Below are 23973 nucleotides of genomic sequence, written 5' to 3'. Positions count from 1 at the left end.
GTGAGCTTGACAAGATACGGGAGGTTGTCTAATGGAACGCCATCACGCTATGTGGTTGCTTGGAGGTGCTTGCTTGGAGTGCAGTGATCTTACTACTCTTTTCGACGTGATACAGACTTACCAAGGTCTACTGTGCTGTCAGTGATCTAAACGATGCGATCGTGGACCGTGGTCAGTGTGCTGCTCTCTTGTGCTGTCCTGGGTACACCTGAGAGATTTGGAAGTGGATGCACTAGCTCGTACATTAGGAGGAAGAGTCTGCACTGCCTCATCGTTGCTCTTGGTACTGTACTGGTGGACTTCTGTGTGAAGTGTGGTGTGGAAGCATCGACAACGCAGTTGAGGTATTCAAGTTGATGCCTTTTGAGGAACTCATGGACTTGGACAGCCTTGATAAAAAGAAGGGCATAGAAAGCAATGGAGGCAGAGAAGCACCGGAGCTCTAGTCGTCCATGGATGTGGTGTTTTACTGGCTTGCAGACACAACACAGAGGTGACTGTTTCACAACGAGAAGCTGGCCATTGCGTTCGGCCTGACGAAATGGCCTCGGTCGCAACTACATATGGTTATTAGGCTAATTAGCACACGCAAAAAGAAAAAAAATCATTAGCGCATGCTGTTTAGATAGTATGTGTATGAAAAATGAGACAAAATAGCTCAATCACTTGAGAACACACCCACTGCGTCTTGGTGTTCAGGTGATTGTTTGGTTTTGCAGGTAAAATGTCAAATGACATATTTACACACTAAATATAATTTGTGACTATAATTTTTATATATGTACTTTTAGCTATCTAAAAGATAATGCTAGAAAATAAACTACAATGAAAAAAATCTCAAAATCAACTCTAAATTTAAAATTTAAAATTTAAATATTAGTTTATAAGTATTAACATAAGTGAAAAGATGTGAGTGTAAGGGTGTGCAATGGACCGTCTCTCTGCGACAAAATTGATCTCAAAGGTGATGGTTCTTACTCCTGCGATATTACTGGTGAGTTTTTATATTTATTCTCTATACTGAGTTTTCTTTCGTACAGGAGTATGAGCAATTTTACGGTTCTTTTTAGGAGGTATATAACACCAGACATAACTGATTCGTAATTCATTTGTTGAAGCATAGTACAGACACGTAACAACAATACCCTGCTATAGTGCTATAAGCAGAAAATAAATACTAGTAGAAAAAAAACTTCTAAGGTACTAATCAGAGTACCATATCACGTACTGCGGTGCTAGGACATGTTTATACGTGGAGTTTAGTATTGACTTTTCATTCATTCAGTAACACTAAAATATTCTATAAGTAAGCGAATATAATTCTTCGTTAATATAGCAAAACATTTTTATTACTTTTTTCTTTCAATCTATGTCATGCAACAATTTTTTTAAATAAATATCAAAAACGACCCTAAGTCATTGTCATAACAACTATTTTTTTTTCTTTTCCTATCTCTCTTTTTTTATGTTACCATATTTTCTCACGTGCCCTTATGCATGGATTCAAGTGAGCAATCAACCTTTCGAGTTGTGTTTAGCCTTTTACAAAAGGAATACATTTTGCATTTTGAATCTTGAATACAGTCATCAATCAACTCATCCCTGTACATGTCTAACAAAGGTCAAAGCTCTCAGCGTTGATCCCAGTATCCCACCTTTCTGTTTCGTTCGTGGAGTAACAAATGAACTTAGCTCAAAGGTCAAAGTTGTCAGCATCTCACTTTTCTTTCTTTTTCTTTTCTCTTTTACATTTCAGAATGTCTACTTCGACGAAAAAAGATTAAAATTCGATGTTGCTCGATCATAAACGAAAGTGCTTAGTCACTTCCAAGAAACAAGGAATGATACACTTATCCATTGCATCTTTATATTAGAGCAATTTTTCCATTCTTAAATAGATATCATAAGGTATCATCGTTTTTATACAGAAAATAGTGGTACCTACTCAAGGAAAGAAAAAATACTTTTATGTTATGCTTATGAGTTGTCACTTGCTAGTTGCTATCCTAGATACATTGACTAATTAAAGAACGGCGATGCTTATTAATTGCAACTTCTTACCCCGTAAGAGTAAAGTATCACCCTCTTCTCTCTCAAGTAATTCCAAAATATAAGCTTTTTTTCCATTATTTCGCTTTGTTATCGTGATAATTGTGATTATCTTAACGAGAAACTACCCAAAACACGAAAAAACCGTCATAATTGTGCTCTGCTAGACGACGGTTTTGAAGCTATCCATGGTAGCACAAACACTATATAGGACTACATTTTCTATATATTAAATTAAATTTATAAAATTTTAAATTATGATAACTTTGAAATATCTTATGACGTGGAACAAGAGAGAGAAGAGTATTATTCCATATTCATGACCACGAAAAGGATGCACGGGTCAAATCAGACAACTCTTCCATCACGTAGTATATATGTATAGACAAAGATAGCCGCCCTAGAGACAAGCAACGGAACAACCATGGCAGCAGTGTCCATGGCGTCTCTCCAACTGCAAGCTCCTGAGTTCCTTGCATCATGCCTCCTCCTCCTCCTCGCTACCATTCTCCTCTTCAGGCAGCTTCTCGCGCCGTCGTCCAAGCCGTCGCTGCCACGCCCGAGAGGCCTCCCTCTCATCGGAAACCTCCACCAGATCGGCACGCTCCCGCACCGCTCCCTCGCCGCGCTCGCCGCCAGGCATGCGGCGCCGCTCATGCTGCTCCGCCTCGGCTCCGTGCCGACGCTCGTCGTCTCCACCGCCGACGCGGCGCGGGAGCTGTTCCGGGACAACGACCGCGCGCTGTCGGGGCGTCCGGACCTGTACGCGGCCACCAAGCTCTCGTACGGCCACAAGAGCATCTCCTTCGCGCCCGACGGCGCGTACTGGCGCGCCGCGCGCCGCGCCTGCCTGTCTGAGCTCCTCGGCGCGCCGCGCGTGCGCGCGTTCCGCGACGCACGGGAGCGCGAGGCCGCCGCGCTCGTCGCGGCCGTGGCGCGCGCGTCGGACGCTGGCTCTCCCGTGAACCTGAGCGACATGGTCGCCGCCACGAGCAACGGGATCGTTCGCCGCGTCGCCTTCGGCGACCACGAGAGCCTGGACGCTAAGGCTCTCATAGACGAGACCCAGGCTCTTCTTTGCGATTTCTTTGTCGGCGACTACGTGCCGTGGCTCCGGTGGCTGGACGCCCTCCGCGGCATCAGGCGGCGGCTCGAGCGGCGGTTCCAGCAGCTCGACGCGCTCTACGAGCGCGTCATCGACGACCACCTCAACAGGAGCAAGGGCGCCTCCGAGGAGGAAGACGACCTGGTCGACGTGCTCCTCCGCCTCCACGGCGATCCAGCTCACCGGAGCACGTTCAGCAGCCGTAGCCACATCAAAGGCATACTAACGGTACGTACGTTAGGATACGCATATTAATAATTGGTTTATTATTTTTCTACAACATTTAAAATTGAATTTAAACTTACATATTTATAAAATAATATAACTTATATTAAACTATCTTATTAATTTTTTCTATATTTTTTATAACTATTTAGATGACATACAAGCAACGGATAAACATACACCGGTACCGTGTACTTAAAAAAAACTGCTTCCTACGTATAACTACGCGAACAAGATCACTTCACGCTGTGATCATATACGCTCTCCTCCTCGACGTGCTGGTCGTCTGAAACGTGTGGTTTTACAGGACATTTTCATTGCCGGGAGCGACACGTCGGCGGTGACGGTGCAGTGGGCGATGACGGAGCTCCTCAGGAACCCGGCCGTGCTCGCCAAGGCGCAGCGCGAGGTGCGCAGCGTCGTCGGCGGCGGCCGCGGCATGGTGCGGGAAGCCGACCTCCCGGAGCTGCACTACCTGAGGCTGGTCATCAGGGAGGCCATGCGGCTGCACCCGGCGGCGCCGCTGCTGGTGCCCAGGGAGACGACCGAGCCATGCACGGTGCACGGCGTCGAGGTACCGGCCAAGACGCGCGTGCTCATCAACGCGACGGCCATACACACGGACCCCGGCGTCTGGGGCCCCGACGCGGAGCGGTTCGTGCCCGAGCGCCACCGCGGCGGCGGCGGCGAGCACAGGACGCCGTGGCACGACGGGTTCGCGCTGGTGCCGTTCGGGGTCGGGCGGAGGAGCTGCCCCGGCGTGCACTTCGCGACGGCCGTGGTCGAGCTGCTGCTGGCCAACCTGCTCTTCTGCTTCGACTGGCGCCCGCCGCCGGGCCACGACGTGGTGGACGTGGAGGAGGAGAACGGCCTGGCCGTGCGCAAGAAGAACCCTCTCGTGCTCCTGGCCAAGCGAAACACATCGTAACGCAGTCATCGACATAGCTTACTCACCAACACACAATCACGAATTCGCGTGTTCATGTCACCGTAAACACAATCTTGTTTTCCTGCTACACAGCGTGAACAATGTGTCATGTTGCCTTGCACCCAATAATACACCATCGACATTAGGGATGGCAATGGATATATACTCGTTAGGTATTTAATATTAACCCCGTATAAATATAATTGGCCCACACACATCCCTCTTAACGGTTGTGGGTATAGATTTTTTCTGTCCCCATTCCTGACCGAGTAAAACAAACCCGACGGGTAACCCGTATCCGAGTACACACCTGGTGGCTTGGTGCAGAGGAGCGCGACGGTCTTTCGAGGAGGCGGCAGTGGAGCGAAGGGCAAGCAGAGGTCGGGAGGTGCTGCAGGCACAAGCCCGAGTGAGGTAGCAGCATGCGCGAGCGAGCGGTGGCAGGCACGACTTAGCGAGTAGGGCAACGACGACGGCGTGTGTGAGCAGGCGAGCAAGTGCAGTGGCGGCGGTGGCAATGACAACGACGTTCGTGAGCAGGCGAGTGTGGCTACGTGCGTGAGTGCGGCGACATGTCCTAGGGTTTGGACCTGGCAATTGCAATATATACGATAAGGATTTAGGCTATTGGGCCACAATAGTTGATGGGCATATTTGAGCCCATTTTGATATAACCGCTAAAATAAATGAGTTATCCGACAGGTAATGGGGACAGCTATATATAGAACGTCCTCGTATCCCTAGTACCCGTTTGGGATGGATTCTTGTCTATTTTAATACCCGCGGGAAAAGATATAATTTTATATCTGTCCTCTAATAAAGCAAATACCCGTGGGGTATCAGGTCCATTGCAATCTCTAATTGAGATGGATCTCAGTTAGTACCAGACGAGCCACCGGCGTTGGTGCGTATCTGAATATTCGAGATATGGAGGATTGGTTGATAGGCGCGGCCGGCGCGGCCGGCGCTGCCGGAACGGTCTGGAACTCTGGATGGCGCCGGCCTCGGCCTGACGCGTGCGTCGCCGTCAAACTGTGTTGTTGGCTAGCTACTGCATTTGCCAAGAGCCATAGTAGCCATTGGTTGGGTTCCCGGCCAGGCTTTACTACTCTTCATCAACAAGGGAAGGAGACGCGGCACGGAAGCCCGTCGTCAAGTTCCAAGTCAGGCCCGATTGCGAGCTCGAAGACAGAGAGAAGTACAGTAGTACGGACTGTACGGGTTGCGCTGGGCCGCTGGCGCTCCAGCTAAGGCCATGTTTGGTTTACAAAATTTTTTTCCAAAAACATTCCATCGAACTTTTAAACACCTAAATAAAGCATTAAACATAGATAAACCAAAAAACTAATTGCACAGTTATGTAAGAAATTTTGAGACGAATCTTTTGAGCCTAATTAGCTCATGATTAGCCATAAGTGCTACAGTAACCAACATGTGCTAATGACGGAGTATTTATGCTCAAAAATTCGTCTCGCGGTTTCTAGGCTAGCCGTGAAATTCGTTTTTTCATTCGTGTCCAAAAACTTCTTCCAACATCCAGTCAAATATTTAACGTGACACTTCTTTCAAAAAATTTTTCAATCTAAACACCACCCAAATAAACGGTCAGCTCGATCGGCTGCCAAATCGCCATTAGTTTGCGCGTCGCACACGATCGGGTAGGAAACGCCACCGTTGTTGCCAGCTGCGATCGAGCGTCCGGCCCCGTCCTCCATCTCTCCGCCGTATCTGGACGACATGGACACTTCTGATTGGGCCTTGAACGCCACGGCCACATCAACGTGAGCTAAAACATCCCTCCACATTTTTTTATTTTATTTTGTTAAATTTTATATTTATGTTTGAGCGGTTGTCTTATACATTTTTTTTAAAATTCAAAATTAGAAATCATATTTAAATTAATTTTAATGATAAATTAAATCAAAGCAATAATTAATAATTATATATTTTTAATAGATGAACGTTCAAACATAAACTAAAAGGTAAACGACATCAAATAGAAAGTAGCCAAAGTTAGGGAGGTGAGACATGTAGGTTTACTGTACCGGCGGATATGTACATGCCCTCTTGAATTGGATGGGTAAGTGACAGTGGTGAAGTGGAAATACAACCAGCGACAATGTTGGTATGTAGCTGCAATGCCACGTAGGGATGACAATTTCTCCTGAGGGGCAGGAGCAGGGTCGAGGGAGGGTTTACACCATGGAGAACTCTGGCGATCCAAAAAGATCTATTAGACTTTAAAATATAGTACATTGAAGACTTGAAGGCACAAAATGCTAAAAGCCCAATAAAATCCTAACAAACCCTAGCTGCACTCTCCCTCAGTCTCTCTACCTCACAACCAAGCGAAAGTGGTGACGGCCCGGCGGCGGGGCACGCTGGCATGGTGACCGGCGTCTTCACTAAAATCCAAAGTTGTCACTTAGAGGTAGGGGTGAAAATGGGCCAAGGCTCGTGAGTTCTTTCACAACCCTATTTAATTCTTAAAAAAATTAGCTTAAAACTCTACACAATTTTATTTTTAACTCGTTTTGTGTCCGGTCCTTAAATTTTACAGGCAAAATGATTAGGCTCACTACCATCCCTGCTTAGAGGTGTGGGGGGGGGGGGGGAGAGGGGTGAATAGGCGTTGGAGTAATGTAAGAACCGTGAAGATTGGGGATGGGTAGACCCTTGAAGATTGTTGAAACTAGATCAAGGTAGTACACGCTCGCATTAGCCAAAGGCAGCTCCATGTTAGTAAATCTATTGCGTGAAAGATTAAACTTAAACACATCTATGTTATCACACTGATTTGCCCATATCCAATCGGGTACAGGTCCATCGAGCTGGTTGCACTAGAGATCAAGGTCATATGCCACAACATACCTTAGTTTGGGAGGTCTTTACCTATACGCCATTAAGAAATATGGTGTCTGCCTCTATACCACTAAAAAGTTCGAGCCTCTCTATATCATCGTCGAACTTTATCGCGTCCTCCATACCATTTCGTCGCTATTCTGTTAGAATTTAGCTCTGACATGTGGGCCAGGCGGGAAAAATATCCATCTTGCCCATTTAACAGCCTGTGTCACTCTCCTCTCACTCGATGCGCAACGGCAACGAAGGTCCGAGCCTCGGCCTGCTTCGCCATGGCGCGGACCCCATCCTCGCGCTCGGCTCGTGCCTTGGTGGCGGCGATCGACACCACCCGGAGCTCGTGCTGTGCGCAGATGAGCTGCTGCTGGAGCGCGGCGTGTGTGGCCACGAACCGCTGGTTGTCGACGAGGTCCTGGATGTCGCTGTCTCGGGCGGACAGCCGGTCCTCAAGCACCGCGATGGCGGGATGAGGGGCGAGCCCCCTCACGGGTGGTGGATGAGCACGGTGGCTGGCAGAGGCTCGTCGCAGGCACCAGGCGGCGGTGCCATCGGCGTGCGACCGAGTAGCGGCGGCGCAGATAGTGCGGGCCGCAGCGGGAGGCCATGGCAGGCACAGGCGGTGGCGGCGGCGAGGGCTAGTGCCGCCGGATTGATTGGTTGGTTGGTTCTCCTCCTCGACGAGGGCAACGTTGGTGTGCTAGACTACTATTGCTACTCTGCCACCATATGAAAATCAATGGAATTAGTATAGCAATAATTTACACCAGAACTGTGTGTATACTATATACTCTGTAATGGTTTAGTTTTCCAACACGTCAGTGTACATATAATTTTTTTTTATCTCAGAACATTTTAATAATTTTCATGTTACACCAAATTTATTATGTGTTTCAAACAGGTCCAACCTACTACAGATCTCAGTTTTTTTTTATCCTTCTTTCATGGTTTTAATGAAAAAAACTAGTTTACGTTATATATATATATATATATATATATATATATATATATTGACATCTTAACAAAAATATATATAGATCTTATATATTTGATAGATGCAACCAACCCAAACATAATCTCCAAATGTCAGAAAAAAAACTACTTGTTAAAATGGTCTCTCAAACCTAAGGACAACTAAGTCATTTTGATACCCCGTTATCCACCGTTAGAAGCAAAAACAGACGGAGTGGTATAAATGGCGCAATAAAGTTTGACATGGTATAGAGGGAGGCTCGAACTTTTTAGTGGCACAGAGACATGCACCATTTTTTTTAATGGCACACAGGTAAAAACCTCTTAGTTTGGTCATATTGCAGCATGCTAACCCAAGGGCATTGGATCGAGGGAGTGATGCAGAAGAAGACCTGTTGTAGCAGCCTTCATCAACAACTATCACTGTCAGTCTATCAGCTGACAGGCAGAGGTTGCTTATAGATTTGTGTCACCAAAAGTAGCTATAAGTTGTAATCCCTCGTTCATGCTGTTCCTAGATAGATATAGTGTCTGTAAGCTCATGAGATCAAAGAAAGACATCGGCATTGATCCATTTAATTGATTGTTATTCAGCTAAACTGGTGTTAGCAACAGAGAAGGATTGACGAATTCCTGGATTGGACAGGCTAGATTGTTTGACACGAGCGACATGAACTCCAATCGTGGGAGAGATAATAAGAAGCCGGCCTGGAACTGGCCCTGGCAATGAATTGCAACATAGCTGCAAAGCCTGCAATATCTCTAGGTTCAAGAATTGCTTACGTTATGTCAGCGATCCTGCACACAGCTGCAAGTAGTGTGATCATCTAGGTTCGACGAGTCATTTGCTATCAGCAATACAATATTGATGTAATTCATAACTGTCCATTTTCTAACTAACATAAGCACTATATAAGCTGAAAAGGATCATCGAAACAGCTGACTTGATAATGTGCAGGATTACTATTCTTCGGTCAATCGACTTGTCAGGTGCTCATCCTGTCAATTATCATTCTTTTACTTTAACCAAGCACGCCTTGTAAATTTAGACAGAACCGATAGTTAAGAGCCATCTGAATGATTCTACAGAAACATATGGAAACTATATGGCAAGAGTAAATATAGCACAAGTAACACAGTTCATTCTCATGTCAAAATCATAGGAATTAACTAATGCAAGTGTAGAGAATTGCCATGCAATAGTAGTATTGAAAGGTGCAGTGATAAGTTTACACTGAGAAGCATTAACTAAAAGCATGCCAATTAAAACAATTCACACCTGACTAGCCAACCGAGAGGGAATAAAGACGAACTTTGTTCGTCCACACAGAAATATCAAATGAGTTCTTGACCAACTTTGATGATAAGCTGCGGACCAATTTTACTTCTCCTTTCTGGGTTTTTTCTTCCTTGAAGCGAAGCTACTTGGGCCAACTGCTTCTACTGACAGCCGCTTTGTCCTGCTATATTAAGTAACATTTCTTAACTATGCTGCATGCAACATTGATAGAAATTTTGAAAGAAATGTTTGAGAATACCTTGAAGCAATTTCTGTTGTCTCCTCATCATCCTTGTCAGCCATATCATCATCATCACCATCTATAATGATTTACCAAATTAGACATAGGACATGCCAGATCATATAGTTCAAATGTCAATTTCATGATAGCAAAAGGCTATAATAAGCTAATCACAAAACTCAGCAGTTGAAATAGTTCCACTGAAAGTATTGAACAGATCAAAAGGAAACTCACAGGTATTACTAAGGAAACCTCACATACATTACTAAGTTAATTTTATAAGGGCAATCTAAATAAGTTTCCAAAAAGAATAATCAAACAAGAGCTTGAAAAAGGACCATTTGATGTTCAAAACTGGTTATATACTCTCAAAAGCAGAAAATTGTCATGAACAACAAAGTGTGGATCAGAGTTCAGTTACACACTACATGGTTCAGAAAAAGAGTCTCGACAAAAAGGAATACAAAAGACATCTGGAATGTCTGCATAAAGTCTTTTCACAAAAATAAAAGCTTCACATGGAACTTTTCATTTTCGTTCAGAGAAAATTTGACAGTGACAAATGTATACATCGAAATTGCAAGTAAAGCTATCTATGACTTGCACTAAATAACAAATTTGTTACCATGCCCTGCCTGAAGAAACAGTAGATCAACTGAAAATCATCCTGTTTCTCATTTTTTTTAGTCTGCACATAAAGAATCTAGTATAGATAAACCTCTTTTTTACTCTTTAGATACCATAAATCTAACAACGAACTCTAAGACCAACACTACGTCGAGAAAAGCAGCAACAACATCTACCTCATGTGCTAAGAGCTATGATCATGACTTTAAGGTTTGTTAGGCTAAAGAGTTAAGTAAAGTTTGCCAAGTTCACCTTCATCCTCTGCTGCATCATCTTTCACTGGAGAGGAGCTCCATCGGTTTTTCCCATCATCATCATCCCAACGACTTCCAACAGGAGGAACCCAGAAATCTGGATCATCAGAGTTATCCGAATCATCGATCTCCGGTTTAGGTTCTCGTGGCAACGAAGGGTTAACAACAGTAGCTTTCTTCTTATCCTTCTTCTTGCTTGACTTGGCCTTCTTTGCCACTTCATTTGTCTGTTCAGCTTCCCCTCTGGCCATTTCACCTGATGCCATCTTTTCTTCTATTTTTTCTATTAAATATGAATAATAGGCATGTTAGATGTAGGAGCGACCAAACATTCCAATTAGAAAACAATTAGTTTGTGGCAAACAAAAATTCTACGCAAACTGTTCTAGATGATGTTTTAACAACCAGAAGCCTTATTTATTATTCCAGAACCATGGGAAAATAAATAAAAATAAAGTTCAAACAGCCATTCCAGAGCAAGGCACATAGTTCACTTGAATAATCATTGACAGTAGAATCCATTCAGAATTGTTATGATAAAAGGATAGCTGCATGGAGATGTTCAACCTAATGGATTCTTAAATTAGTCTAGCAATACATGAAAAAAAAGCAGAGCTCGGTTCAATAGCAACAGCATATGATGCCACACCTGGCATTACAGATAAAAATTTAACACTACAGGATTGTTTACCTAGTTTGTTGAGAAACCTCTTGCCGTTGATGTGCTTCCAGATGTGTTCCTCCGATTTGTTTACGACGTCCCCAGTAATGTTGCATATGAGCTTCGACCTACAAAACAATTCCCAACTCGATTGAAAATCTCGCACATCACAACAACGTCCTAAAAGGAACATCGACTTAGTTAATGTCGGGACATTAGAATCCTCGAATTAAATAGCATTAGCATATAGCCGATTAAACCGACAAGAGCAAACTTAGACAAATTCGGAGCAAGGCACGTCGAGTACGCCTCAGTGCGTCACTCGAAGAGCAATACGGCGGATACAATTCAGCGTGGCACGCAAGAGCAAGACAAAATAAATAGTATACGACATGGCAGCAGAAGGGGGGAAGATTTGGGTGCGCACTTATGCTCGGGGTGTGGCTTGAAGGCGTTGAGCGGCGGCTTCTTGCGCGCGAGGGCGTGGTCGATGAGCGCGAGCCGGCACGCGCGGGATCGCCCGTACGCCTCCTTCTCCCGCTCCGGCAGCTCGTGCCCCGTCTCGGCGCACCGCCACCGCCCGCCCCCGGCTTCCTCCCAGGTCGGCGAGCCCAGCAGGAAGCTGCCCTCCTTCTCCCCGCCGCCGCCTCCGTGCGGGCTCGAGACTCCCGCCTCGGGCGCCGCGGTATCCTCCGCCGCCGCCGCCGCCGCGGGGGCCTTGCTCCTTTTCGCCATTAGGGCGCCCGCGAACCGCGAGTCCTGAGGCCGGAGGAGAGGTGGCGCGCGAGGTTAGCTAAGGGGGAAGGGTTTTTTTTGGCTGCCGCAGCCCGCAGGTCTAATAGAGGCGCGCGCTCGGAGAAAATTGCAGCAAAAATTAAATAGTTAATTTATATAATATTTAGATATAAAACATAAATACATGATTCCACATGTCATACACATATTTTGACTTGGAGCGTGTGTACAACTGGCTATAAATTAATAGTCTATCTCTTTTCTTTCTCCCCTCTTATCTCTTAAAAATATGCTTATAGCTGGCTTATAGCATACTATTGTACCTGCTTTTATACTCGTTCGCTGAAATAACACTGAACGCTAAACTTAAATGGGCAAGACTCTAAAATGTCATTGATTTCCTTCTTGTGATAAATAAAAGAAATTTGGCACTGTTTTCACGGGGATTTAAATAAACTACCCCGGTTGCGCATGACAGATAGAACTTTTTTTTAAGTCTTTTCTTGTTGTTGAGTTTAAATTAATTAAAGTATTTAAATGTTGGAGCGCCTTTCGATATCGATTTAGCCTTGCTTTTTTTTTTCTGAAACAATGCCTTGGTGCTAAATCTCTACGCGTGTGCTAGTTTTTTTTTAAAAAAACGAAGTGATTGATGCAAAAAGATATTTTGTTTGCTGGATTATAGTCACCATGTTTATTTTGGTTGGTAAAAAACATGTATATTTTCAACACTCGAATCAACGCATGTAAGCTCACCTGATTGAATTGATTCAACTAGGGGTAATTTGGTCAAAATTGGAAAAAAGGGGCAAAATAATTTTTATTTATAGGAACTGCTCTCATATGATTATGGCATTCCCAAAATGTAGTGATATTTTAGCAAAGTAATGTTTTGAAGATAGTAAAATAGCAATTTTCTCGCGTGATCGCGTCTTGTATGGTATACGGTGTCCTCGCCTCCGTGGGCCGGCTCGCCCCTGCGGGCGTTCCGTCGTTCGTCCAATTAGAATCCGTGCGAAACTCTCGTCTCCTCCTCCCTTTTGAAGGTTTTTTTTAACACGTGAAGGGGTTTTGTCTTTAGTCTATTTTCCAGCCTCTTTTAAACGACAAATAAAACTAAAATAAAAGTTGTACAACCCATATTTTCGTTTGTGCTTATACTTATAAGCCCCAATTTAAATTTTTAACCTTAAATGAGTTTATTTTATGGTTTTTTCACCAAAATTTATTTTTCAACCTTAACTAGATCGCTAAGAATATGTATTAAAAATTTTATTCATAAATTATTTTTTGTTTACAAATATATCGTTTGGTTTTTCACATGAAAAAAATCAAATAATCACCCTCACACATACTAGCAATAACTTTTTTCTTTGGGTAGCCCTACGCCATAAGCAGGGTTTACGATATCACGATAATCATCACGATTATCGTGATAAATTGGCCATATCACCATGGCATAAACAGTAAACCGTGATTTGATTCGGTAAATATCGCGAGAATTTGGAATTTTTCAAAAAAAAATAAAAAAGAGTCATGGATATATATATCGTGGTAATTATGACGTATATAGCGATAATCACAACATATCGTGCGGTTTTCGCACAAAACCACGATTATCATTTTTGCCAAAACTGCGGTGGTAATTGCTATAAACCGCATGATTATCGCACCCTACCGTGTGTTATTCGCTTCAAAACCATGGTAATTTTGTTCAAAACTTTTAAATTCACATTCATACGATTTTTGCGCGATTATTGCAATTATCACCGATAATCATGCTATCGAAACCCTGGCCATAAGTCAATATTGCATATCTAAATTATCAAACATCATGACTCATAAATAGAATATAATTGTAATTAAAAGGTAATATAAATATAAAAATGATATATATGAGGTTTGCGTGGGTCAAAATAGAGGGTAGTCACAGACCCCTCCTCTACGCCCCTAAATGAACCTAGACATATATATATAAACAATATACATTAATACTATTACCACAATGTTTTACAATATGAAGAAATTCCTACTGACAAGGGCTTGTTTGGATTGGAGCCAATTTTTTGCCATACCAAAACTTTGGCAACTTTAATAGTACCACATCTGTGTTTGGATTAGTATAAATTATGTATACACTACTAAATTTGGTAGTGCCAAAACCTTGGCAACTTTTGGCAATATTTTGAATGGGCAAAAAATGTCATCAGTCCAAACAGACCCTAAAACGTTGTGGATATTGAACATTACATCACATTTTAGAGGTGTACCCCGTAGAAGTTAGAATTGTCATGTGTTGATCCAATGGCTATCAACTTGTCAAAGTAACCAACCAGACGATGTGATCAGACAATCAGACATACACCACAGTTACAGAAACCCCCAACTGGAGGAAGGTTTGGGCATTCCAACAAATTAAATCAACGAAATGTAGACGGATACAGGAATCTATTAGCAGCACCTGTTGTCTAACATTCTAAGTTTCTAACCTAGTTGGTTGGTAATAACGGAGCAGTAATGTGCAAATTACACAGGATGATGGTACAGACTACAGAGGTTTGATGTGATCTCAAATGCAAAATTTTGAGATCAACCGAAAGCTCGATCAGCACCTTTACAGCCGCCCTCTTGGACACGCATAATGTTAACTTTTAGATGAGGTGCTCTATGGTATGGCAGATCAGAGCAGAGCTAATCTGACTTCAGTCAACTTCTCCGAGTAGGGATGGTACACGAACAGCATCGTAAGTATTTCATCCCACAGTATAGATAATTGATATTCCAGCCTCAAATGCTCCCTCGAGGAGTTTCTTCTAAATGAATCAGGTCAACTTCTCTACAGATTTGGCTTGTTTTGGAACAACTTTATAAGCACTTCATCCCTCGGTATCGGTGTTCCACTCTCAAATGCTCGCTTGAGGACCTTTAGCCATTCATCGACGAGGGAGACCTTTATTTGCTGTATAGTAGCATATTCTTGATCCATGATCAACTCTAGCTCCTCAAAGTGTTTGATCTTGTACTGGATCTTTTTTAGCTGGTCAAATAGACAGAAGTCAGTGATTAAAGAAATGCATCCATAAAGTACTGATATGATGCATAGTTTACTTCATTCCAAACAAAAGAAAAGGATGTTCACCTAGCCAGCAATACAAGTGTTAGGGCATGAAAATAGGATTGTGATTTGTAGCAATAAATATTTCATTTCTCCAAGCCCTGTACCGAAGTGAAAGAGGGGGTTGAGGGATGTAGGCCTCGTGCGAAACCAACCAACCAGCGACAGTTTTCCCTCTTTTTCCGCGCGCACGCTTCCCAAGCGGTTAAACGGTATATTATTTGGAAAAAGGTTTTATATGAAAGTTGTTTAAAAAAATCAGATTAATCCATTTTTCAAGTTTACAAAAGCTAATACTCAATTAATCATGTGTTAATGGCTTTCTTCGTTTTACGTGCGCTGATTAGCCATGCTGACATAGTCAACTTCGAACGCTGCCGTAGTATGAGTTCAGCTAGCAGCAGGAATCAACCTAATAACTTCAATCATAATACATAAACTATTGCAAGATCCAGAACAGTTTAAAATGGCATCTGGGTGAACAGACTAAACTAGAGGACCTCTTCACTTCAGCCATACCATAGAATATGTCATGGAAAATATAAAGGAAATAACTCAGACAATGAAATTGAACGATGAGTTTTCTCTACAATCATCTATCTAACGTAGAAGAACACCCTGATTATTTATCCCCTGACCATGCAAGTGTGATGTTAGCTATACCATCCAACTTTCAACTGGTCACTACTTATTATCACATTAAAAAAAAGAGGAAATTTCACAAAACCCCATTTTTGGGGGTATATGGAACACAAAACCCTGGTCCGGGTATTGTAATTTGTTTCACGAAACCCTATATTTTGGGGCAAAATGTTTCAAGGAACCCATGTTTATGTAAAATTACTTATTTCTATTATGATATATAGTCTTAAAACATTTAGTCTCAAAACACGGGGTTTCTTCAAACAAATCACTATACGTGGGGCTTTGTGTTACGCATGACTCTAAGCCTGGAGTTTTGTGAAATTTACTCAAAAAAAAAACTATGAAGTCAAAATATTGCAACACTCAAATAATTAAGTCTTGTGATCTCAAATGATTCGTAATAATGTCCATGATGTATCAGATAGGTAGCTTTCAGATGAATGAACAGTGTTAGAACCACAAACTTTATACCCATTGATGGAAATAAGAAAAGTGCAAGAAAATTAACCTGAGTTTCAATTATGGATGCCATTAGGAGCTCCATTTCCCGCTCTTCCTGATCTGCAAGCATTTTAGCACGGGCAACAGCTACACCTAGACTTGTAGCAACAGCTGCCCTTACTTGATATGCGGTAGAAATAAACATCTTCCCCTGCTTTTTATCTGGAACATGAAGAAAGGACATGCATCTTAGACTATCACAGTAGAAACATGAATAGACAATGACATTAACGCAAACCAGGAGGCTCAAAATCAAAGTTCCAAATCAAGGGTAATAATTTATGTTCAGAATTGCCATCTATTCACCTATCATTAGTAACAAGGTATGACAAACTTCATGTTGATTCTAATTCTTAATAGTTACTAGTAGTGATGGCTCAAATCAAATCTAAAAAACATAATAATAGAACTGGTCAGATCAAACTGTGCCAACAGATATAGAAATAATTCTGCAATAATTAGCATCCACATATTTGACCTACCAGGGTGTGTATGCATCTCCACGTCCTGCCCACCAACGACGTCATCACTGCAATAATACTATCAGTTAATACAAACAAACTTCACTAATTCTGGCAAAAACAATATAGATTGCATTTTTACCTCCGTCGGACGTGGTTAGAAGATAATGTCCTGGTCTGGTACTCTTTCTCACTGAGTAGAAAAGCTCTCCTTGCTTGGGGATTTTCATTACCCAGTGCTTTAATTGCGGCGTCAGCAGCCGCAGCAACAACATCTGGGCTTGTTGATGTGGTAAGCAGCGCTAGCTGAGGTACCAGTAGCAAACATCAGTTCTTTTCATTTAAAATCTGTGTCCCTCACACAAGTTTATCATTATCTGTTTGTATTTTATTTATTACCTGCTCCATTAATGAGACAGTGGTATCTATTGAAGAAAATAACTGTCTAGGTTTTGCAGGACGTTCTTCAATAGATTTATCAGTGCCATTTTCATTTCCATCAATCTGCATGCTGTCAACCGTTTCAGATGGTTGACTTGAAGACTCCTTCACAGTGGACTTGTTCACTTTTCCATCGGTTGTTTGGCTTTTATGGAGCCTGCCATCCAATTTACCATTTACTGTGCCCAGCATATGTTCACCAAAAGGCAACTGAATAAGCCTTGCAATGCATTCTGATTTATTCTTAGTGCGGACATGCTGAGCAATGAGATCCCAGTCATCTCCATGTTTTAGAACACCTTCTAAGAGAAGGAGAGTTTCTGCATCTGTCCATGCACTAGAAGCATGATTGTCAGTATGCTCCTTACTGTCACCTGGATGTATGTTTGCTTCTCCCTTATTAGCATTATTGGCACAACACTTCGAGCATACTTTAAAGCCATCCTGAAAAGGCAAACATAACAAATAATAAGGAACATATAACAGGTAAGTTTCTCAGAATATTTTCATTAAAGCTTAATCTGCTCTGAAGGTAAGCAACAAAAATCATGTCAAAGTGTAGCCGACAACATAAACAGAATGCCTTAAATAAAATGAAGAGACCACGAGAAATCCTATAATAAAATAACAACAGAAACATCTTGCAGTATGTATTCCATGAAAACACTGGTGCATCCCGTTTGGTATCTGGTAGAGCTAATTGATCAGACTTCCTGTGAAGGAGATCATCCTAGATAAGTACATGGGGATCCACTTTATCATATACTAACTGATTTACCTATCCCAGAGCCAGTATACTTTCATATTCTGTGACAACTGTTCACAAAATATTCATAAATCCAATTTGCCATGATTAATCACTAAATGTTGCAAAGGCCTAGAATTTAAACCTTGGACTAATTACATGGCATGCCAAAGTAGGAAGTAGCCATTTGAATGCCAAACAGTAGCACCACAACAATTGTGTCCTAACACTTTTTTTTTTTGAAGCAATTGTGTCCTAAAACTTAGCAATACAGGATTAAAAACCCAGAATTTGCTAAAAATTTAGCAATACAGGATTACAAACCCGAAATTTGCTAATGAAGAAATATAATGCAAAAGGAGATATTACAGCACTCAGCTCGGTTCCTCCGTGATAACTGAGATATCGTGTTCCTCCATAGTACCTTCAATTTTCCCAGCTAATGCAAAAAGGAGATTCAAAAGTCGACAGTACCTTCAACGTTTGGACACTCCCGTCGCTGCACACCTCACCACAGAACCCACATATAGGCCCCATCCCGGGAGCCCATTCTCCAAACACATCACTGTACGAGGTCAGCGGAGGCAATCGGAACCCGTTCTCCCCGGCCCCTCCTCTCTTATCCTCCGCGAAGTACGACGCCGGCGGCCGCGGCGTCACCTGCAGCCCCACGGGCGCCTCCACGACGGCTTCCGCCTCCTGCTGCTGCCCCGGACGAGAGGGGGAGGCGGAGAAGTTGATGAGGCCCGAGGAGTCGAGGAAGCCGAAGAGCTTCCGGAGCAGCGTGACGTCGCCGACGAGCGCCTTGCGGACCTCGGTGAAGGTGAGGCGTCGGGAGGTGTCCTCGCGGTACTTGCTGATGATGTAGTCGCGGTACTCCCTGTAGATCCGGGGGTTCCGCGACGCCGTCCCGAACCCGCTCCCCCCGGCGCCGCCGAAGAACTCCGGCAGCGCCCGCCGCTCCGTCTCGTGGATCTCATCCCACCGGAACCAACCTGCGAGCGCGGCAGCAGAGCAGAACACAAAAATTCGTCAGTCCCAACCCCCCCTAACCCTAAGAGTGGACCCCAAGGACGGACGTGGGGGGAAACACTCCCTTGATTCGGCGGAGGGCGGAGAGGGGCTTGCTTACCCGAGGAGGCCGGGATGGTGTAGAGCTCCCGCGGCGGGCGGCCCGGCGACCCGTCGCCGGAGGAGGCGGCGCCGGCCCCCGGCGGCGACATGGGGGTGGAAAAGAGGGCGGGAATTGTGCGGCAAAAGGAGCGATCTAGGCCGTCGGATCAGATGGGGTGGTGGGGTTTTGTGACGCGCGCGTGGCTTGCGTTGTGTGGACCCTTTTTTTTTTTGGGTTCTCGCGGAGGGAGACGACGACGACGAGACGGCACGAGGAAGGAGACGGAGTGACGGACGGCGCGGCGGAGGCGTGCGAGGACGAGGAGGAGGATCACGGTGGATGGATGGGATGGGATGGGATTTGTCTCGTGGGCATTTTGCTGCGTGTGGGCCGCGAGGGTGGGTGTATCTTGGTTGGGCCTAACGTGTTTGGGCTTTGGCTACCGGGCCGTCGATCTCGGAGGCTTCTCTTGTGTTGGGCCGATTGGCCGTAGAATTTCGTCACGAACAAACGAGCTCTGCTATAAGCATGGGAAATTTATGGATAAAATATTTACTATATGTATTTATGATTTAACAGCCCAGGCTAATTCTTGATCTTTTCGTTTATTTTTATAATTAAAAGCTAAAATTTAAAATTTAAGTTTAGAGTTGATCTTAGATTTTTTATTGTAGTTATTTTTCTGTTTCTTATATCGCTAAAAAGACGTATATAAAAATTTTGTCCGGGTTATCATCGTGCTTTCAAAAGCAAACGGATGAGCCAAGCGTCCTAGTTGCGTGTTCTGGTCAGTGGTCACCACCAAGTTGATTCCTTGGGTCAATTTGCTGCACTGTTTACACGAGTACTCTGTGTCCTGCCCATTGTCATCGTGCCGACATACTCGGGGACTCTGCATCATGACTGCATATTCTTCGAGCATTCCGACTCTGATATTATCCATAATAACTCACAGGTAATTAGAGCTTCTTTGATTTTTACACTAATGATTGATTCGCTATCAGTTTATTCCTATGCTACTTCAAATTCGTTAGTAGTCTTGACACTACCAAAAATTACAAGTTATTTTACCTACAATCACAAAATCTTTTGAAGTAAAACGTCATCTACTAATCTACTAGTAATAGATTTCCCATATCGTTAATTTATCCATCTAGCACCGTGCAACGTATTTCCCCAGTCCCAAAACGAATATATATATTAGATATGATATATCTTGGTATTATGTATTTGTATAGATAGTTGTTGCATTTGTAGTACTAAGATGTGTGCTTTCTATTATTTTGAAATGCATGGATTACTACAGATTCCACAGCTACACTCTTTGCCGCTTCTCACTGAGAGCAGGTACAATAGTAAACTATAAGCTCGCTATAAACATATTTTAAGGTGATAAGAGAAGAGTAATGGGTTATAGATTTATAGCCAGCTGCAGCATGAGCTCGTGACATATGTGTGTATGATAGTTGCGATCGGATATTAATTATGTAGTATACGACTATTGCATGAATTAGCTATTAAGTTGGCTATAAACAATTTATAACCGGCCGTTAGCTATACTATTGAACTTGCTCTAAGGTGCCCCCATTGATTTTGGAACAGGTAGACAGCCAATGAACCAAACGTGCTGTCTATGGCAGTTAGACTTGTGATCCATCGAGATCATATCCGACTTTTTCAGAGCCACCCGTCGCTAAAGCCCCCCATACAAAGTTGAACTCACAGCTATCATCTCCTTCCACGAGTCAACTCAATCAAGGACGTACACCTATATGTATATAGCTCCCGCTCCAATCCAATGGCCATCTCCTCCGGACACATCTCACAGTCACAGGTCGCCCTCCCGCGCGCGCGCGCGTGCCGCTCGTTCGATCGATCTCCTCGGCGACAGATGGCTCGGCTTCTGGTGGTTAATCTCCGCGTGCTGCTGCTCGTTCTTGGGGCTTGGACGGCGCCGGCGGCGGCCGCCGGGGTGCGGCTCTCCGCGCTCGCGAGGACGCTCGTCGTCGAGGCGTCGCCCCGGGCCGGGCAAGGTTGGTGCAGTAGTGCGCATCCGTCTGTGTGATTTGTGCACCATCCATGCTGTTTGATTTGGTGAAAACTGAAGCGGATTGCCAATATTTTTTGCAACTTTAGATCTTTGCACGTGTCCTAGCGTAATCTGCATGCGAAGTTCATGACAAATAGTTGAGTCCGTGGTTTTCTTCACTTGGTTGGCTCTGGAGCATGATATGGACTTGGCAGAGAGCGTCTTTGCTCATAAGTTTCTTCGCTAGTTCTAAAGCATTTTTACCATCTTTAAAATAGGAGATGTCATATTTTCTAGTATAAATACTTTGATATTATGTATGTTGAGCTACGAAAAAATTATTTAAAGTATTTTTTTTCAAGCAAAGCAGGATAAAATTTCCCTTAGTTTTGGGCTCTGACTGAGGCTCACGGTCTCACGTGGAATAGTGAGGGCTAAGTCTCCAAGTCGGAGAGCATGTCGATCTAACTTTTGTCGGCGATGTCAAAATTATGGCCAGTGCTGCACGCCGGCGAGGACGCCATCACCGTGACGTGGTCGCTGAACGCGACGGCGGCGGCGCCCGGGGCGGACGCCGGCTACAGGGCGGTGAAGGTGAGCCTCTGCTACGCGCCGGCGAGCCAGGTCGACCGCGGGTGGCGCAAGGCCCACGACGACCTGAGCAAGGACAAGGCGTGCCAGCTCAAGATCGCCCAGGAGCCGTACGCCGCCGCCGGCGGCAAGCTCGCGTACACGGTGGAGCGCGACGTCCCGGCCGCGTCGTACTGCGTGCGCGCCTACGCGCTCGACGCGTCCGGGGCGCAGGTGGCCTACGGCGAGACGGCGCCCTCGGCCTGCTTCGCCGTCGCGGGCGTCACCGGCATCACCACGCCGGTCGAGATCGCCGCTGCCGTGCTCTCCGCGTTCTCCGTCGCCGCGCTCGCCGTCTTCTTTGTCCTCGAGAACAGGAAGAAGACCGAGTGATTGCTTGCAAGTAGTTGCAAGTCAGCTTGTACTCAGACTGTATTGCATTTTTCCCATTTTTAAGAAGGTATTATGTGGTGTCACTGTTTTCTATATAAAAATAAGTGTAACTGTGCAGTGTATTCAAGTATCTATCGCGTCTGGAACATACGAATTAGGATACACGGTAGCATATGCTACAATATCTAAAGCACGGTGTCTATAGTATTTATGCCACTATTTATGGTATTTTTACTGGTCCACTGTATAAACAGCTTCTGTACGCTGTAATGCAGACGATCGGGGACCAGAACATACTCCTCTGGGCGTCGCCAAAATGGATAGTAGGATATTTGAAAATTTCAGGTGCAGAATGGTTTCTTGATCTGCCATCGATGGCGGCAACCATCGGCGGGCAATGGAAACGGCGGAAACGGCCATGGCAGCGGCCTCTTCCCATCCAACTTGTTGCTGGCCATGGGAGCCGTGAGGAAGATCTTAGCCTTACCTCAATTGTGCGCTGATAGCTGATTGCTTGGAAATTGAATTTTTAGACTATACCATTAGTGCATTAGTAGTTCATTAGCAACCTTGGATGAGATAATCACGATTACATCTTTGTGTTTGTTTGCTATTAGTTGACTATGCCGCTATTCAAACTTATAGATGAACTTGTATTGGACTTTTCATACTTAGTTTGCAGTTTGCAGATGGAGTGGAAGTCAAGCAGGTTTATGGCATCTATCAAAATCAACTAACGTCTCCTTCCTTCTTGTGAAGATAACAAGATTAGAATCAAACAAGAGAACAGTAGAATACAATTCCCTTTAGTTTTCAAGATTTTTTTCTAATGCTATCTCATACTTCGCAAAACATTAAAGATGTTTTGTTGTTGGTTTTAGCTGCTGCTAGCTGGCCCTTGTGGCTTGTGAGAAATGATTTGGTGTTTAACAAAATAGTCTTGAAAAATCCTTTGTCAGCAATACGTGAGGGTGATCCGAAATTACAGCGTGCTGCCATGCAGATGGTGTGCGATCAAGCGAGCGAGCCGGGTGGAGAGCCGAGCCGAGCCGAGGCTGATGCGATCGATCTCCTGCCGCACAGACGAGCCATCGCGCGCGCTCCGTCCGATGGGCTGCGTGGGCACGCGTCGACGATCTAAATCGGGTGCGCACGGGTGCGTTGGTGCGCACCGTGCCCACCAAATTTTTTCCCGGTTTATAGATAGCGGAGATTAAAGTGTCCTGTGATTCCTGTGACAGTTGTTTAAGGGCATAAAATAATGATTTAGCTGCTACAAAGTTGAAGGCTTGGTCAAAAAGATAAGATGATGAGGAGCTTTTAAATAAGAAGTTTTACAGTTTACACGAAAAGCAATGTTTAAAAGCTTGGAGAGTGTATCCACAAAAATCATGGGGTCATCTTTCCTTTAGAAAAAAATCAAACGTCATATTTGTAAATGAAAATAATTTGTAAAGAAACTTTTATATACATGTTCTTAATTATTTAAAATTAAAGACTAAAAAAATAAATTACAATGAAAAAATCCAAAATCAACTTTTAAATTTAAGCTGGAAAATTCAAAGTTTTGCTTATAAGCATAAGAACAAGAAAAGAAAAAAATGATCTTATCATACTTATCGAATTGAGCCTTATTACGCCACAAAATTCAACAGCATCAGTACAATGGACTACAAAAAGGAAATGATTTGTCAACAATCACGAAATAGGAGTCAAAAATCTACGCAAGACCTACCAAGCCCCTTGTGGAATTGGCAGCTGTCTAGATCAATGCAGTTAAAATCGATGATTGTGTTTGCATGAAACTTCAACCTTATGTCCATACAGCGGTGGCCCAACAAGAAAAATCACAAAATCACCAGCTGACTTGTAAATAATTAAATATTTTGGTCCTTTCTAAATTCTTGGCCGTATTGGTACGTTGGCCTACGAATTGCAGTCCGCTGGCAGTTCTATGCACAAACGTGTTCTTCAAAGGAATCTAATAACAATGGCCGGAAAATAAAGAATGATAAAAAAAGACA

The 23973-nt window shown here is 43.8% G+C and overlaps 4 protein-coding genes across 5 annotated transcripts; 2 read left to right on the top strand and 2 right to left on the bottom strand.

Annotated features, from left to right (window-relative positions):
• Positions 1-2436: 2436 nt before the first annotated feature.
• On the top strand, positions 2437-4510 carry LOC102708893 (cytochrome P450 71A9-like). The gene is made up of 2 exons (XM_040523669.1): positions 2437-3382; positions 3687-4510. Exons 1-2 carry the CDS (start codon positions 2474-2476, stop codon positions 4305-4307), a joined length of 1530 nt encoding a protein of 509 aa, XP_040379603.1. The 5' UTR covers positions 2437-2473; the 3' UTR covers positions 4308-4510.
• Positions 4511-9260: 4750 nt separating this feature from the next.
• LOC121054176 (surfeit locus protein 2-like) lies at positions 9261-12004 on the bottom strand. 2 transcript variants are annotated; one of them, XM_040523133.1, is made up of 5 exons: positions 11628-12004; positions 11231-11328; positions 10538-10822; positions 9677-9737; positions 9261-9601 (listed from the first exon to the last, which is right to left on the bottom strand). In XM_040523133.1, exons 1-5 carry the CDS (start codon positions 11933-11935, stop codon positions 9520-9522), a joined length of 834 nt encoding a protein of 277 aa, XP_040379067.1. In that variant the 5' UTR covers positions 11936-12004; the 3' UTR covers positions 9261-9519. The 2 variants fall into 2 exon arrangements, with proteins under 2 accessions (XP_040379067.1, XP_040379068.1); XM_040523134.1 differs by having other exon boundaries at positions 9261-9598; positions 11628-11993.
• A 2301-nt stretch (positions 12005-14305) lies between these two features.
• Positions 14306-19178, bottom strand: LOC102701534 (SWI/SNF complex subunit SWI3A). Its single transcript, XM_006652357.3, has 7 exons — positions 18976-19178; positions 18318-18838; positions 17057-17542; positions 16800-16963; positions 16679-16725; positions 16204-16358; positions 14306-14972 (listed from the first exon to the last, which is right to left on the bottom strand). The coding sequence occupies exons 1-7, from the start codon at positions 19064-19066 to the stop codon at positions 14772-14774; spliced, it is 1665 nt and encodes a 554-aa protein (XP_006652420.3). The 5' UTR covers positions 19067-19178; the 3' UTR covers positions 14306-14771.
• A 1492-nt stretch (positions 19179-20670) lies between these two features.
• Positions 20671-22227, top strand: LOC102708615 (probable high-affinity nitrate transporter-activating protein 2.2). Its single transcript, XM_040523651.1, has 2 exons — positions 20671-20990; positions 21486-22227. The coding sequence occupies exons 1-2, from the start codon at positions 20756-20758 to the stop codon at positions 21947-21949; spliced, it is 699 nt and encodes a 232-aa protein (XP_040379585.1). The 5' UTR covers positions 20671-20755; the 3' UTR covers positions 21950-22227.
• The last annotated feature ends 1746 nt before the right edge of the window (positions 22228-23973 follow it).

Source organism: Oryza brachyantha, chromosome 4 (genome assembly GCF_000231095.2).
Source record: "Oryza brachyantha chromosome 4, ObraRS2, whole genome shotgun sequence".
NCBI lineage: Eukaryota > Viridiplantae > Streptophyta > Magnoliopsida > Poales > Poaceae > Oryza > Oryza brachyantha.
The sequence above is the reverse complement of the archived record's forward strand: the minus strand, read 5'-3'. Positions and strand labels throughout refer to the sequence as shown.

Bases quoted from the DNA above. Each gene is read 5' to 3' on its own strand.
- LOC121054176 (XM_040523133.1), bottom strand. From the start codon at position 11,935: ATGGCGAAAAGGAGCAAGGCCCCCGCGGCGGCGGCGGCGGCGGAGGAT. The intron at 10,823-11,230 runs GTAAACAATCCT...CATATTTAATAG, and splicing joins GAGGTTTCTCAACAAACTAG to AAAAAATAGAAGAAAAGATG. The intron at 9,738-10,537 runs GTGAACTTGGCA...AAATCATTATAG, and splicing joins TGATGCAGCAGAGGATGAAG to ATGGTGATGATGATGATATG.
- LOC102708893 (XM_040523669.1), top strand. From the start codon at position 2,474: ATGGCAGCAGTGTCCATGGCGTCTCTCCAACTGCAAGCTCCTGAGTTC. The intron at 3,383-3,686 runs GTACGTACGTTA...GTGGTTTTACAG, and splicing joins ACATCAAAGGCATACTAACG to GACATTTTCATTGCCGGGAG.
- LOC102701534 (XM_006652357.3), bottom strand. From the start codon at position 19,066: ATGTCGCCGCCGGGGGCCGGCGCCGCCTCCTCCGGCGACGGGTCGCCG. The intron at 18,839-18,975 runs GTAAGCAAGCCC...CCGCGCTCGCAG, and splicing joins CACCATCCCGGCCTCCTCGG to GTTGGTTCCGGTGGGATGAG. The intron at 16,964-17,056 runs GTAATAAATAAA...CTGGTACCTCAG, and splicing joins CTGTCTCATTAATGGAGCAG to CTAGCGCTGCTTACCACATC.
- LOC102708615 (XM_040523651.1), top strand. From the start codon at position 20,756: ATGGCCATCTCCTCCGGACACATCTCACAGTCACAGGTCGCCCTCCCG. The intron at 20,991-21,485 runs GTTGGTGCAGTA...AATTATGGCCAG, and splicing joins GTCGCCCCGGGCCGGGCAAG to TGCTGCACGCCGGCGAGGAC.